This window comes from Trichechus manatus, unplaced genomic scaffold, assembly GCF_000243295.1.
Source record: "Trichechus manatus latirostris isolate Lorelei unplaced genomic scaffold, TriManLat1.0 scaffold00118, whole genome shotgun sequence".
Classification (NCBI taxonomy): Eukaryota; Metazoa; Chordata; class Mammalia; order Sirenia; family Trichechidae; genus Trichechus; species Trichechus manatus.
Window position 1 is genome coordinate 6,522,145 of NW_004444054.1, and position 15,812 is coordinate 6,537,956.

The 15,812-nt window shown below is 37.6% G+C and overlaps 2 protein-coding genes across 11 annotated transcripts in view; one reads left to right on the forward strand and one right to left on the reverse strand.

Annotated features, from left to right (window-relative positions):
* ITGBL1 (integrin subunit beta like 1) overlaps positions 1 to 6,943 on the forward strand; it is a 311,082-nt gene extending 304,139 nt beyond the window's left edge. For 2 of the 4 annotated variants that reach the window (XM_023738528.1, XM_023738529.1), the window contains one exon: positions 5,072 to 5,451. In XM_023738528.1, the coding sequence (XP_023594296.1) occupies positions 5,072 to 5,322 (251 nt within the window). In that variant the 3' untranslated portion in view covers positions 5,323 to 5,451. Of the gene's footprint in view, positions 1 to 5,071; positions 5,452 to 6,378 lie in introns of those variants that run through there. The other 2 variants (XM_004384168.1, XM_004384167.1) reach the window with 2 other exon arrangements.
* Positions 6,944 to 11,632: 4,689 nt separating this feature from the next.
* The window catches only part of FGF14 (fibroblast growth factor 14), a 729,160-nt gene continuing 724,980 nt past the window's right edge, over positions 11,633 to 15,812 (reverse strand). For all 7 annotated transcript variants that reach the window (XM_023738533.1, XM_023738532.1, XM_023738531.1 and 4 more), the window contains one exon: positions 11,633 to 13,730. In XM_023738533.1, the coding sequence (XP_023594301.1) occupies positions 13,594 to 13,730 (137 nt within the window). In that variant the 3' untranslated portion in view covers positions 11,633 to 13,593. The remainder of the gene's footprint in view (positions 13,731 to 15,812) is intronic.

The following is a 15,812-nucleotide window of genomic DNA, read 5'->3' on the forward strand; positions in this document are numbered from 1 at the left end:
TAAAAGTCAGCCAGTGTGTGCATGTGTGTTTATTAGACAAACCAGCAAACCATTAAAATTGTCCGTTAGCAGGTCTTCACTAAGTCGTATCCAATTGCAGGTATAGGACAAGCATACACAGCCATGCTCACCAGATTAGTTTCAGTGTCAAGAAATAAGCATTCTAATTAAAGTCATTACATTCTGGGGAGAAAGTCTCAATTTTTAGCATCATAAATGTAGAAAATGCCAAAAAAAAAAAAAAAAAAACCCATTAACTCAATATTGACCCAAAGACATTTCCTGGAATAAAACAAAGCAAAATCTCTCTGGTTACTGCTTTTCAAATTTTTTGCTTTGGGTGGTAGAAATATATCCAGACTTCAGTAAAGGATTGAAAAGCATATTTGCCTTAAAATACATGTGTATCCTTCCGTGGGTACAGACTGGAGAGTTTTAGAGTCTTTAAACTCAAAACGGAACGTAAAAGCTGCCCCAAGGCTGCACATTTTAGTGCTCATGCTAGCAATGGGCATTCATAACGTAGGCACCAGTTGGATGCTGGCTGCTTTCTTTCATCCTGTTCTGGAGATATCAGTACTGGGTTGTAGATGAAGAAAGGGACTACTCGTTGCTGTTGAGTCGATTCTGACTCATAGTGACCCTATAGGACAGAGTAGAACTGCCCCATAGGGTTTCCAAGGAGCAGCGGTTGGATTCGAACTGCCCACCTTTTGGTTAGCAGTAGAATGTTTAACCACTGTGCCACCAGGGCTCCAGAAAGGGACTAGGACCGAGATAATGGAACTGTGATCTATCATAGGCACAGAGGATGGTGGGGGTGGTGAGGTTACTCCTGCTCACTACGGAGAGTACCCTCCTGCACCCCACCCTGAGACCCACAGGAAAAGTAGCTCACAAAGTTGAATAAGACTCTTCAACGTGATAGTCAAAAGAGAAATCTGTTCCAAATTATTTGACTGGGACAATGTACTTTTTTGATAGATCTCATGGTCTTGTCAGAATCCCCTATAATTTTTTCTCAGGCTTTTCAGTGCAAACCCCTGACCCTGATTATCTCAAAGGACGTCTGGAGTGTTTTTCCTCTCTGATTATGGAGCAGATGTGAGCAGTGGCATTGAGAGCGTCATGGCGCACCACTTAGTGGCCAGTACAGAGCCAAGTGTTTCCACACAGAGACTAGTCTGAAACACGCCCTTCCGGTGAGCTGTGAATAAAGCTGTCACCTCAGGAGACGATGAAGAAATAGCGTTTTATTTCTTTACAAATTTATAGCCAAGACAATAAATCACTCCATAGAAAAATTTAAAACAAGATACATTGTTGTGACCTTCATAACAGATGGAGTAGTTAGGACAATAGTGAAAACTGCCTGCTGGGGTGTCAGGTTGCAGCATTTTGCCAGGCTCGATGAGTGGAAAAGAAATGCCGATGTGATCAATGGGGCAACTGACAAAGGTGCCTTGCCCTTAGGCTCAAATCGTTTTTGTGAATACCCAAAAGAGATGAGTTTAGTGGCCAGGTCTGCCCTACGTTTAGCTACCTTTACAGAATACATGGTATAGTTCATACGCTTTTGTTTGTTTGCCCGGGGATTTATTTATTTGGATCGAAGAGTACACACAAGAACACTTTCGCCTTGATTGCTTGCAGCTAGATCCAGGTAATCACCTCCAATACTTTTAAAGACGCTGCTGTATGGCAATGGCTTGACACGTCTGTCATTAAAGGTCTTCTTAAACCCTCACGATGGTACTTGTAGGGTCCCACATCATCCTGATAAGTCCATAGTACACACACACACACACACACACACACACGCACGCACACACCCACCATCTCCACCACTCCAAGAGAAGAGTAAGTGCCAAAATTTTGCTTTGTAAAATTTACCTTAGCCAAGTGTTCTAGCTATCTCATCCAACCTGGCTGTCTACTCAGCTCTGCAGGAACAAACAACTCATGTTTAAAGCGATATGAATGTTTTTACTGTGAGAGGCATCACAGATAAGTGAACACAAGAGTACACTGAAGCAAATCAAACTCTTAGGTTAAATTTGTGGTTTGTTGCCTGTGGGGCTTGGGCAATTTGCTTATCCTGTCTGTATATACTTCCATTTTCTCATCTTTCGTGGCAAAAGAACTTTATTCTCTCCCCTTCTTAAGTCATAGGATGCTCTGAGGACAAGTGGCTGATTCCCCAGGAATGGAAGCCAGTAAGAGGCACAGGGATTCAGAGCATTCTTAAGGGTCCTTATACTGAGAAAGTGCATGGATTAATGGTGCTGTGAACACGGACTTACTGCACTAGAACTCTTGAGAAGACCAGCCAGCTGCTCCCCTGGGCTGGACTGAGTCTCAGGAGCATAACTGAGTCCCAGCCAGCTGAGCTGAACAATTGCCCACCTTTTGACAGTCATGTAGCCTATGTCTGTCTGACAATCCCCTTCCTAAATGTATCCCTATCCTGAGAGGCAATTTGACCCCTGTTTTTGATTAAAACAGCCAGAGCTCTCTATAAGAAGGTGCTATAATTGGTCCTATTAACTCTCACACTGTGCTATTGTTACATGCTATGCAATTCCTAGTATCACAAGCAGTAGAAAAATTTCCTATCTCTAAGACGCACTGAACATTGACAAGGAGGAGAGCACAGCACAGTTGGAAAAAAAGGCTGACTTAAAGCTAGTGTTTTATGGGATATACAAAGTCAGTCCTCATTTTTCTTTCCAAAATGTTCAGTTACTAATAACTTTGGGAAGTGGAATTGACTCTCCAAATGGTCTATTAATATATACCTCATTAACTTTTAGGTGAGCTTACCAGTTTTAGGAAAATACTTTGCTATGGCCTGAAGCTAAAGCATTCCCAAAGGAAGAGCAGTTATTGGAACAGTTCTAAAGCCAGGGGTTGAGTTTTAAGGTGAAATGTGAGATCTGTTCATGAATTGTAACAAAATTTAAAAAATATAAATAAAAAAATATTCTATGTGTCATACCTGAATATCGTGGAGTACGCTGATGTATAAAACCATTTACTGTTGTTGTAGAAATAATGTTGCAATGTAAAGGAGAAATTATTTTAGAAACAACTAAAAACAGGCAAATTCTCCAAATAATTAATCTTCCTCTAATGATGGAAACCGTGGTGGTGTAGTGGTTAAGTGCTACGGCCGCTAACCAAAAGGCTGGCAGTTTGAATCCACCAGGGGCTTCTTGGAAACTCTATGGGGCAGTTCTACTCTGTCCTACTGGGTCTCTATGAGTCGGAATCGACTCAAGGGCAACAGGTAATGATGGAAATAAAACACTAAGTAGGATGCCTTCTGAGAAAAGTTGTCTGGCGGTCAATGACACACCACGAGTTTTCCTCATTAGCAGAGGTTTGCTAATCATTTGTTAAGCAGTTGAGGGTTGAACAATTCCATGCCTGGAAATTTGAAAGAAAGTCTTTAAAATCAGGAGAAAAAAATTTGTACCATAAGGAAATTTTGTACCTGGATGAGGCCAAGAGGGAGCCACCATTCCTTGGAGACTGACCTAGGAGAGCCAGCTCACTGGGTCCTGAGAAGCCACCAGGCTCTCACTCATCAGAACTGACATTTGTCTAGATTTTGCCCAAGAACATGAAAATCAGCCTAGACACTCAGGAACATAAGTCAAGAATAAGTAAAATCATGCTGTGGCCAAACAAGAAGTTAAAAATAATTAGAAATACAATTCTTAGCATATAAATGTATCTCCCTTGCTTTGAGAAGTGTGGCAAGGAATGATGAGAGTTTAATTTGACCGTTGGGAATTCTTACAGCTAAAATGCATATAGCAGTTTCCATGACATGAAATATCACATAGTGTTCATGCTTAGGACACATTGATGTGACTCCTTTCGTAAAATGCCAACAACTATAACTTCCCTAATCATGTTAATCATCCAGATTATTAACCCATTTTTAAATACTAGATTGTTTAGATTATTTCCTACTTCCCCTCCCCCAGTATATTCTGAATTTATCAAGTCTGGAATTTGGTTAAATATGTCAAGATTTTGTCTACTCATTTTCTCTTAAAGTGATTTTTGACCTGAAAATATTAATGATACCCCTCTTTCGGAAACAGGGAAGCATACTAGGAAGGAACAAGCAACTCTAGCAAATGCAAGCAAGAAGAAATCCTTTGTGTGTTTAATTTTAAGGTTACCAGCATTCTTGGCTGTCATTACTGCTGTTGTAGAAGTAATTTTGCCACGTGAGGACTCATCACCTGTTATATAAAGACTTTTAGACTGAGAGAATTTTCTTCTCTTTGTGAGACCATTTAAACAATATATTTTCTTTGCTTTTAAAGATATCATTAATAAAATTGTTGCTCAGTAACCCAACCTATTTTAATACCCAAAGGGGAAATTTTTTAATTTGGTAGGAAATCATAGGAGAAATGCGAGAAACAGTGGGAAAGGTGGTCAAACTTGGAACCTCATAAAGTGTGAACATTTTGAGGGGGGTTAATTATGACAGGGACTCCTGAGGACAGGTGTCTGATAAGCAAAACATACATGCCCTATTGTGTGTGCATTTTCAGCAGTTCAGTTAGGCACTTAATATACAGGCATGCCCCTACTTTCAGAAAACCATGTAAACAAAACTCCAAAATTACAAGTACAATAATTTGGAAGTCGTTTTGATTATAAGGTGCATCCTCACTTAATAGAACTTATTATTAGATTCCTTTAAATAGCAGACACTTTTAAAGCATAATTCAATTTAAAGAATAATACAGTTATTTTTTAACTCCTTTTGGAAAGGCTATCTACAAGAATTAGCCACGTTTCACCCTCATTGACATTTTCTCCAGACTCAGCCAGGGAACATTTGCTCAAGGCTAGTTGCAACTGTCTAGATCTATAATGAAGCCTTTCCTGGATAACCTTTGTGAATTATAGTCAGGAAAGCCCCCCTCTGAGCCACCGGGTATTCAAAAAGCTTTTACCTTTGTCAGTGCATCGACCATATTCTATTCTAGACTGAAACCTTTAGTTATACAGGGTCTGTGACTAATACTCTTTGTAATTTCAGGTTCTTGTCACTGTGGAAAGTGCATTTGTTCTACCCAGGAATGGTACATTTCCGGGGAATTCTGTGACTGTGATGACAGGGACTGCGACAAGTATGATGGTCTTATTTGTACAGGTGCAGTATTAACCCACTCTTCTTCGTTCTATGCCACAGTTTACAATAAAGCCAGATTATATCCACCACATAATGCTTTGGATGGAAGAACAGGAGAACTTCCATGTAATCAAGATCCATCGCTTCCTATGAAGTAACTAAACAAGGGGAGGCGGGCATTGGGAATAAGCCAAATTATTCCCAGGAATAGAAGAATATAAAAGAACGAAATCAATTGGTATGATTGTTGGGAAACTTCCACAAAGTAGTTTCTCTTGCCCTCCCTCTGCCCCTGAAAAGTCACACCTATGAAGGTAAATATTGACGAGAGGAAAGAATTATCTTGATAACCATTTTATTGTGAGCATCGTGCAGGTACTAGAATATCACTTTAAACTGTACCCAATTACCAACAGTTCAAAGATGGTTGAAGTGTTGGTTGGTTGTTTTTAGGGAATGATGCGCGTGCGTGTGTATGCGCGCGCGCAGAGGTTATGAAACAGACTGAGAAGTGTAATAACTACTGTTATCCTAAGTTTTCAGCCTTAATAATTGCTTATAAAATGTATTAGCAAGTTAGAAGGGAAATAAAGAAGTGTGTGTTTGTTCTTCTGGTGTCTAGCTTAAGATAAAAGGTGGCTATTTGTGTCATTAAGCTAGACATTCATTTTCTGCCCCTCCTTACAAGGTTCCTCTTCTAGATATTTCTTGGCTTGCCTTGTATTATGTTAAGCAGCTTTATTTTTTTTCGATATTTATTCATAAGTCAGATATAACTAGCTCTCTAACGGAAAGCAAAAATACCACATGGGAGTCGAGCTGGAACAACACAAGATGGTTACTATTTGATGGATAGTAGGAGCTCGGCTGCTAACCAAAAGGTCAGCAGTTCGAATCCACCAGCTGCTCCTTGGAAACTCTATGGGGCAGTTCTGCTCTGTCCTGTAGGGTCGTTATGAGTCAGAATTGACTCAATGGCAAGGGGTTTGGTTTTTTGGTTTTATATAGATGATGGTACCAAATAAATGCCATTAATTGTTTAAAAGATCAAATTTCTCGTAGCTACTTAATAAAATGTAAAGACCTCTGCACAATAAGAAAATTGTTGAAGATCAATAAAATGGTTTTTATTATGGACAGATGTGGTTAATTGTAACATTTTAACTTGCTGCATTTATATCATGATAATGATCTTTCTGTACATTTTATTGCAGGGAATGGAATATGTAGCTGCGGAAACTGTGAATGCTGGGATGGATGGAACGGAAATGCTTGTGAAATCTGGGTTGGCACAGACTATCCTTAACGGTCACATGGGAGAGGACTGGATTCTTCATTTCCGTAGACCAATAGAACATATAAATGCAAAGGAAGCCATGTATAATCACCACTAGGACAGGTCAAACAGACTATTGTATGTTTTTCTATTTCTGAATGCCTGAAAGAGATCTGGGTACCCATTAGTAATAAGCTATGCAAACTCGGATGCAAATAACACTAGAGAGAATTTCCCTCCCATAATTACATCAGTGGTTCTCAACTAGGACAATTTTGCCCCAGAGAAGACATTTGGGAATGCTTGCAGACAATTTTGATTGTTACACTGGGGAAGGTGATGTTACTGGCATCTAGTGGATAGAGGCCAAGGATGCAGCTAAACATCCTACTATGTACAGGACAGCCCCACATCAAAGAATTATCTGACTCCAAATGTCAATAGTTCTGAAGTTGAGAAACCCTGAATTACATGGTTGTTAGAAATGCACATCTCTAAGCAAGAAAGACCCTATTAGAATCTAAGGGAAAGACATATCCCACATAAAGCCACTGATCAGATTTTTCTGGAATTCCACATCACACAGTTTCCGTAGGAGAACAATGAAGACAAATGCATATGAGCAGCCACGTCAGGGGACAAGACCAGAGGTAGACCAGATCACTGGTGCTTTAGAAGGGAAAAAACTAGTCATTTTTAGCCATTTATTTGTTGGTCAACTCTCACTTTAACCTCATAAAAGAAGAATCTTTAAGATGAAGAAAGAAATTATGAAAAATGTACAATTTAACATTTTTAATAAATAGTGACAAACTTATTCACATTGTGTCAATATATATTTACCTACTCATCCTTAACAAAAAAAGAGAAATGAATGACTGTTCAGGGATATCCATTTTAGGTTACTGGAACTAAAGGATCGTATTTTTTATACTGGGCAGGAGTTACATGTAAAATAAATCGGATTTTTCACTATTTAAATTGCTCCCTGGTAACGTGGCCTTTCGGAAAAGAAAATACCTAATTACGTATATGAAGAGCATGAAATATGCATTAATTTACCTTACAAGACGCTCTTGTTCAAAGGATACATTACTTACTAGACAAGTAGGGTCATGCAAAGAAGTCAAGAAGAGATATTGTGATAAAATGGTACCAATCTCAAAATCTGAGAGGACAAAAAAAAAAAAATTCTAGAAATGGCTTAAATAGTAATTACAAATACTCACTCAGTAGTAGAAACAAAGTTTTTATTTTCTTAATGGTGAAATTTGCTTTGTATGAAATTCACATTAAATTATGAAAATGTACAGTTGGGACTTCCCTTACATATTTACAGTTAAATGTACTTACACAGATTAGTTTAGGCAATGTTTAATCATTTAGAGTTAAAAAAAAGTTTGTTTTTTTTTCCCCCTAAATGTGAATTACATTCTGTAAAATTCCAGAATAAGGTAGCAAAATCATTTTTGTACTGTTTAAGATGAAACTTTTTATTTGGAAATTTTATTTTAATAATGTAAATATTCTAGAGTCATGGCTTGGACTTCATAAGCCAAGTGACCAAAAAATAAGGAAAGCATCTGCTGAGTTACTTAAAATTTTAATATTGAAAATTATTTTAAGGGAAAATTTAACTGATGCTGATTGTATACTGGTAATTTGCTAACCATTAAAAATTTCCCATAATGTTCTCGTTTTTTAATAGATTTATAAAATTATCTCTATCCTGAGATTAAGGAATGCAACCATAGTAGTTGTATTTCTATTACTGAGTATGTCGATATATCAGTTTTGTAGAACGAGGGAAATGTGATATAGATTATATTCTTTTCTCTTCTCTATTGAAACATTTTAAGCCTCAAACGAACCTATTATAAGTGTTCAGTAGCAATTTTGTTGACTTACTTGATGCAACAACATGGAAATTCATTACATTATTCTTCTGTCATAATACATGTGATATTCAGGTTCCCTTATTATAGTGCTCGGCTTTCTACAAAGGACCAGACGGTAAATCTTTTAAACCCCTTTGGTTACAAACATCTCTGTCATCTGTTTTTTTGTTTGCTTTTTTAAAAAATACTTTAAAATGTTAAAAAACAAACAAACAAAAATATTCTTAGCTCTGGACTATACAAAAACAGGTTGCAGGCTGATGTGGCCAAGAGCTGGGCAGTAGTTTGCCAATCTCTGCTCTACTGGAACTTCCCTTGATAGCTCCTTATGTCTCATCATATAACCTCAGGTGTATCTTATTTTTCATACAACTCTCTCTATGTTGTAATTCCTACTCATTAACAACAACAGCAACAACAGAAGTGCCACTCTTTTAATATTCTTATATAAGAAAAGTGTCGAAAATGTCCTCAGCATTTATGACTTTCAGAAGAAAAGTTTAGATCCTGGAGAAATTATCATAAAGTTCAGAACGTGTTTTATCCAAATTGTTTGACAAAGCTGAAAATCTATTACACTCAGCCTATATTCTGAAGTTTAACTACTATAGAACCGAAAGGGAAGCATGGCCTAAGTCCCATGATACCACAACTACCTCAGATTTAATGAAGTTTTTTTCTTTTATAACAATAGACACAGTTTATTTTTACTTCTTTATGTCTGCTGGTATATTGTGTGTGTGTAAGTGTGTGTGGTTTTGACTTGCAATCCAAACATCAATCTATTAAAAGGGGATTTAATTTACACAATTTAGATTAGAAAAATAGTTACATGTAAAGGCATAAGTTCTACACTTCTTAGATGTGATGTTTTACTTCGAATTTTGACTCTGTTACTAAGAGAGAAATCCCTTGTAAAGAAAGGCAGGGCAAGAACAAACTCATAATGGGTAGGAAAATATGGAAATCATTGGCAAGTCCCTGCTTTTGGGAAGTTCCAGTGGCATTAATGTCAATTGAGAAGGATGCAACAAGTTTACAAGTGGTATTGGAACTCTACTGTTTACTTGGCGTAACAACACTGAAGAATCCCTCAGACAAAGACCTTTGAATAAAATTCACCTAAGGCCCTAAGGCATACCCTCATTGTCTTTCTGGACTTTGAGCTAATCTAGATTCCAGCAGCACATTGGAAGGAATGGCCTTCACTGCCTCAAATGCAAACGCAGTCTCAGCCAGCAGACAACTTTAGACTGAATGAAATAGAAAACAAATAACAAACAAACAAAACAACACAAAATATACCTCACCGCTTGTTTTCAAACTCAGTGATCACAACTTTTGAAACCCCATTTGGTATCCAAGAGAATCAGTGGCCCCGTGTGTTGTCTTGTAAGCTAAGAAACCTAAGTTATGAAATCTATTTGACTCTAAAGTAACACAATTCACATCCTGGATTTTGATTTGACTGTATTTTGAAAAACAATCCCGTATTTAATGTAGTTACTTCCCCTGGATATAGCTTTGTTCTGAAATAAAATTGAAAAGAATTTTTAATTATTTTCTCCTCTTTCTAAACTGGATTTCTTAAGTTGCTCCTTCCTGGGGAAGTATCAAATATTGATGATGCTTGTAATATTAGGGAGAAAAGTTTAAATAAAGTGGTACATGTCTAAGTTAAAGAACAAGAAAGTGTTTTTGTTTTTAAGAGAACCAAATATGATTTTGTTCACCCCGAAAAATAGACTGTTTTAGTGCTTTAGGCATTAATTAAGCAAGTGGCCAGCTGTGATAAAGAAACTCTGCTTACTGATCATGAGGCAAACCACCAGAAAGACTGGAACAGGATCTCCTTAAGCCAGCCTTACCCCAAAACACTCAGGACAAGCAAATGATTTTCTACTGCATCTCTAAATTCTCTAGGATTCATAATGAAATAATGATCCATTCCATTTCACTCTTTACATAGGGTGGATCATTTGCATCTCTTCTATATTTTTTTTCAAATCTTGTAGCAAAATTTTTAGAAAGCAAACTTATTAGAAAACAAAAATGATGTCACTAGAAATATCAGGACAATTAACATTCCCAAGCATTGTTGGGGGACTGGGTGGAGCAATCAACTACCGTAGTAAACCAGTAGAAACAACCTTCCCATAACAGATATGCATGCAAAAGGAATGGGATACTATAGAGACTCAATACAATCAATGTATGTACATGGAGGTACAAAACACACGGTCTGTGAAGACAAATAAACTCCCTCAGATTCACTATACAGAACATCAATAGTGATAGATTACACTTATTTAGTAACAGCAAACTTAATTTTTGAAGGGAAAAAAATGAAGTATTAGCCCCAAAAAACAGCAAGAGAGGTATCATCAAAGAGCTAAAATTTTCTTTGGCATGGTAAAGGGGGAGAAATTGAGTTTACCAACTTATTTACATGACACTTCTCTCTCTGTGGGTGGCGCAATGCCATTTTGTTACATAAAGTTGTTTGATGTTTTTCAGTATGACTTCATATAAATATTTTATTCAGTATGTTGTATTTATGAATATAACAAATGATATTAGACACAGAAACTGTACAATGCAGACAAACTCTTTGCATATATGTATGTAAATTAAATTTAGTAATACATACCAACAGTTCTTGATACACAGGTCCTACGACATGCAGTTTATCAGTGCTATCCTCTTCCCATGCAGCAAATGAGACCAGACACAAAATAAATGATCTAACTAAATTACAAATAACAAGGACCCCTCTGCAAAATGTCTAAACATGTATTAGAAGAAGTATTTTGACATCATTTCATAGGGATAAATGCCCTTATCGACAACCCATACAAAAACAAAACAGAGGTTTGTGTTTACATAAATCTCAGTCATTTACAAAACTAAATCTTGTGTTAACTTTAACCAATAAACAAGCTTGCAGGGGAAAAAGAAATCAGCAAGTAGGGCTGATTACTGAAAACAAATAAGTGGAGTCACTTGATAGGGGCGTGTTTGTGTGTGTGTGTGTGTTATAAGTGTAGTGGGATAATCAGTGTCTATAAGCTCATCTAATTAGAATCACTAGTTAAATTATTCATATTTTTCCGCATATTACGGGAGTTATGTCATCTCTAAACAATTGGCTAATAAAATTTATCTGATGTATTTGAACTTTTCCTGTTTAAAACAATAGGCTTAAAAATGGAGTACCAAGAAAGCAAGAATTGTCAAAGGAACCATTTCTTGTATTTGTAATTTAGCATTATCAGCAATAACTCTACTCAAACTTTATGCTAACTTTTTATTTATTAAAATGGAATCCAATATGAAAATGAAATAAGCATAAACAGTTAAATTTATACTAAATCTTTAATCAGCTAAGCAGGCCAAAATTTTTAAATGTTGGGCAAAGACTGCCATGGAGATTAACGAAAGCAGTGACAAAATAATTTCCCAGTAAATACAGCGCAGATGGAGGAAAATGGTGGCTGGGTCATGATCCACACAGAATTAATAACAAGAGGCCAGCACATTGATCCCACATACAGTTTTCCATAAATGAGGTTCGGTTTGGTCTTAATTAACTCTTCTGAGAAGAAAACATTGGATTTTATTACGTATACAGAGAATTAACAGATACATTTCCAAACAGTTTAGTATTAAACCTTTTGAAACTCTATCTCCAATGTTGAACATTTTGCATGGTATCTTCACTGTGTAGTCAACTGTTCAGAGTGTTTCTTAGTAGTCTTCACTAAGCTCAGAGCTCAACAGTATTAAATGAAAAAGGAAATTAAGAAAGCAAAATAAAACAGAAGCAAATAAACTGAATGGACCAAAACCCTGATGTTTGAATGCGTTGATTTGCCTTTTATTTTTATCTAGAACAATTCAACAGACTGTATTCTGAGAGCATGGCAAGGTACCTCTAACCCAGCCATTGGGCATCAGGGGCCGTACAGGGCTGCTAGAGGTATGTACTGGAGAAATACACAGTACCGGACTCAGCATGCTGAGCTAAAAAAAATGTTTTTTCCTAATATGTCCAGTTTAAAAACTTGTCATTAAACACCAAAAATATTAAAGTCTAATTTATAACTAACGTTTGCATTGCTGCTGCAGAAAAGAACACAACAGCCGCCTTGCCCATGCTCTGCTGAGTATGAGTGGGATGCAGCCAAAAACGGGGATGGCATTAAGTTCAGTTCATTAAAAACAGGATTATATATGAAATGGATTTAGATAGCGTAATTCGCGTAGGTTGTAATTATCGGTTTTTCTTTTTTTTCCAAATAATGAGAATTAGTAGATGAAAAATGAACCTTAATCAGGCCTACAAGGCCTACAGAGTTCTTTGGACCCACTTTCCCAAAAACCAGTGGGTCTTGCTCGCTGGGCAAGGCAAATGTTACCATTACCAGTAAGCTTGTGATATGTATAAAACACACACACACACACACAAAGAAACTATAGGGGGATGTCAAACACAAATCCTAGAGAGCTTCTCATGGGGTGTGTTTGACCCATTTCCCACCCCGCCAATGCCGACCTTGGGGGCACAGTATCTGCTACTTGGATAGGGCATATATGTGTGTTTCATCGATAGTGTGAGCCAGACACAACAATTTTAATCTTTATAGATGCAATTTGTAATAATAGGTTTAGAAGGCTTCCTGATTCCCTGATTGCTCTCCAAACTCAGCCAACTGCAACGTTTGAGATTTCGAGGAACACAATCCCTGTAAAAGGTCACAGACAGTGGAGCGAGCAGCCCTGTAAAAACGGGGAAGAAGAGAAATCCATAATAGCACAGGTTTTACAGCGTCTAACTAGAAATTACTCAATAGTATTGGTGTGCTACAAAATTGAACTGAAACACACAGATTTCGCTGAAACAGGACTCAAAAAGGAATATGGGTAACTGTCAGCAGGCAAGGTATCAAGTGTACTTGTGAAGTATGTCACTCACATGAAGTGTCACAGTCACAGAAAATATATTAAAAAGGCATTCCATATCTGGTAGGGCATTCCACGGTCTGAGTTCAGCTGGTTATCCAGGTGTCTTCTTGCTGTGGGGGGTGCAACAGGTTGAGATTTATCCATTTGCGACAAGCAAGTTCTGAGACAGCAAAGAGCAAGCATCTGCTTACTTCCAGTGCTCCTCAGCCCCAGGAGCAGGAATGTCTTGTAAGGATAAATCACTCAACTGTGCTCAGGACGAATAAGTCACAACACCTGTGAGGATCTGGCTATGTTGTCTTACTCTTGTTCACTGGTTTGCCTCCATTCATTATTGCAGACGCGCTTGTGCTTTTACTTGGGGTCACGCCAGCCTTCGGGACCGTTTCTCCAACATCATGCAAAGATGGTTCTCGGTACATGGCAACTAGTGACACAAAGAAAGGCAGGAAGAAAGGAGGAAAGGAAATATTGCCTGGTTAGACTCAGGAACGGCCCAACATTGCACACACAAACGTCAGTAGTTTGCCTGTTCCTATTTTCCCTCAAGTAAAGCAATCTGCTTTGAGAATCTGAGATTGCTTTGAGATTTGAAGTAAATTCCCTTTGAGAGGGAATTCCTGTTTAAAGCAGTAATTTCCAGCCCCCAAACAGAAGACATTACTTTCCTCTACGTTATCTGGTGTCTGATAGACATACATGAATGTGCGTGGATTTTTTGTCCAGGAAAGAAGGTTTAAATGGGAACTATGGCCTCTTTGTGGTCCTGTGATAGCGCGCACACACACACACACACACACACACACACACACACACACACACACTCCAGGGGAATGACAAGCATTTAACCTATTTCTCTTTGAACGGCAGGGAAAACCCAAACCTCTCTTCCACTCTATACTAATATCAACACTTGAACCCTTCATTCCAATTAAACTTTATGATACTAGGTATTTATACTGCAAATGATTAAATTATTTTTCTCTCTAATGGATGAAAGGCAACATAGTCATGCTGGTGTCCACTTCAAAGCTACACAAAGCAATCACACAAAAACCTGCTTCCTTTAAACCTGGGCCTTCTGGAGAGGGTTGTTTGGATATCCCATCTTGCAATCATTGAAAAAGACCCTTAAACAACTGAAGGCAACTGTGTGTCTTTTTTTTTTTTTCATGTTTCATTTTCTGGTATGTTATTACAAATCTAATAATTGATGTTACATCAGGCAGAGGCACAGAATGGCTGGAGGGCAACTGGGGTTGATGTCTAAGTAAGCTGTGAGGAATTGTGTGAATAATACCTGGTGACATAACTAATCCCAATAGTCTGTGTGGCTTTTTAGAAAATGACTAGGAAATCCTAGAAAAGGACATTTAAGAGTGACTGATGCTTAGGGAAAACCAGTGAGTTGAAGTCATCTGCCATCAGAAATACAAGTGACTTACAGCTGCCCAACCTGCTTTTATTAGACTTTGAAAGTTTAAGATATTTGATGAAGAGCCCTTATGTTTACTTAGGCTAAATTACCATATGCATTCTCTATGTTCTCTACGTACAAGGCGGTGGAGTTTGATCTTTTGTATCAAGGCATACTATAATTTTTCAGCAGTTTACTTATTTGAAAGTGCACATGTACATCAGGGCTATAGTAAATGACTTGGCAAGACAGTAAAAAGGACTAATCCATTATCTTTTAAGTCCATTCCCATCTCTCACTCCACTACTAATTAAATTAGGAGACAATAGCATCAACCCACTGACCTTGATTGTCTATGCAGTGAGGTTGTAAAAGAGACAGGAATGCCTAAAACATCAGTAATTAATAAAGTACTCACTTTCTGTTAACATTTCCAATGATATAATTTTCATCCTTTATGGGCTTTGAAGGAGCCCTGGTAGGGCAGTGGTTAAGAGCTATGGCTGCTAACTCAAAGGTCAGCTATTCGAATCCACCACCCACTCCTCGGAAGCCCGATGGGGCAGTTCACCTCTGTCCTATAGGGTCACTATGAGTTGGAATCGACTCAACAACAACTGGTTTGGCTTTTTGGTTTATGGGCTTTGAAAGTTTGAAACTAAATTTCCTCTGGCAAATATACTATGTGATAATCTTTGTTATTTGAGTGCCCCTTTAATTGTTTTTTGAGTACTTCTGTCTGCTAATTGTTTGAAAACGTGATGAAAAATACTGCTTCTCTCTTTCTTACACACACACACACACACACACACACACGCACACACATCAGTTCAACTTATGATTGAAATACCAAGTAATATCATCATACTACACCTTTAGAGCCTCGGATATTTCCTACAGGATATAAAAAATAGCAGGTTTCTAAATTTTGCCTCAGTTAAGTTATATTAAAGTACTGATAATCCTTTTGGTTTTCATTACATTCACATAGCCAAGAAAGTTAGCCAATTCTTAGCTGTCTATATTGAAAACAAAATAAATGGAAAGAGACAATGCAAGGTGGCAAATAAACCAAGATCTTCATTAGAGCTG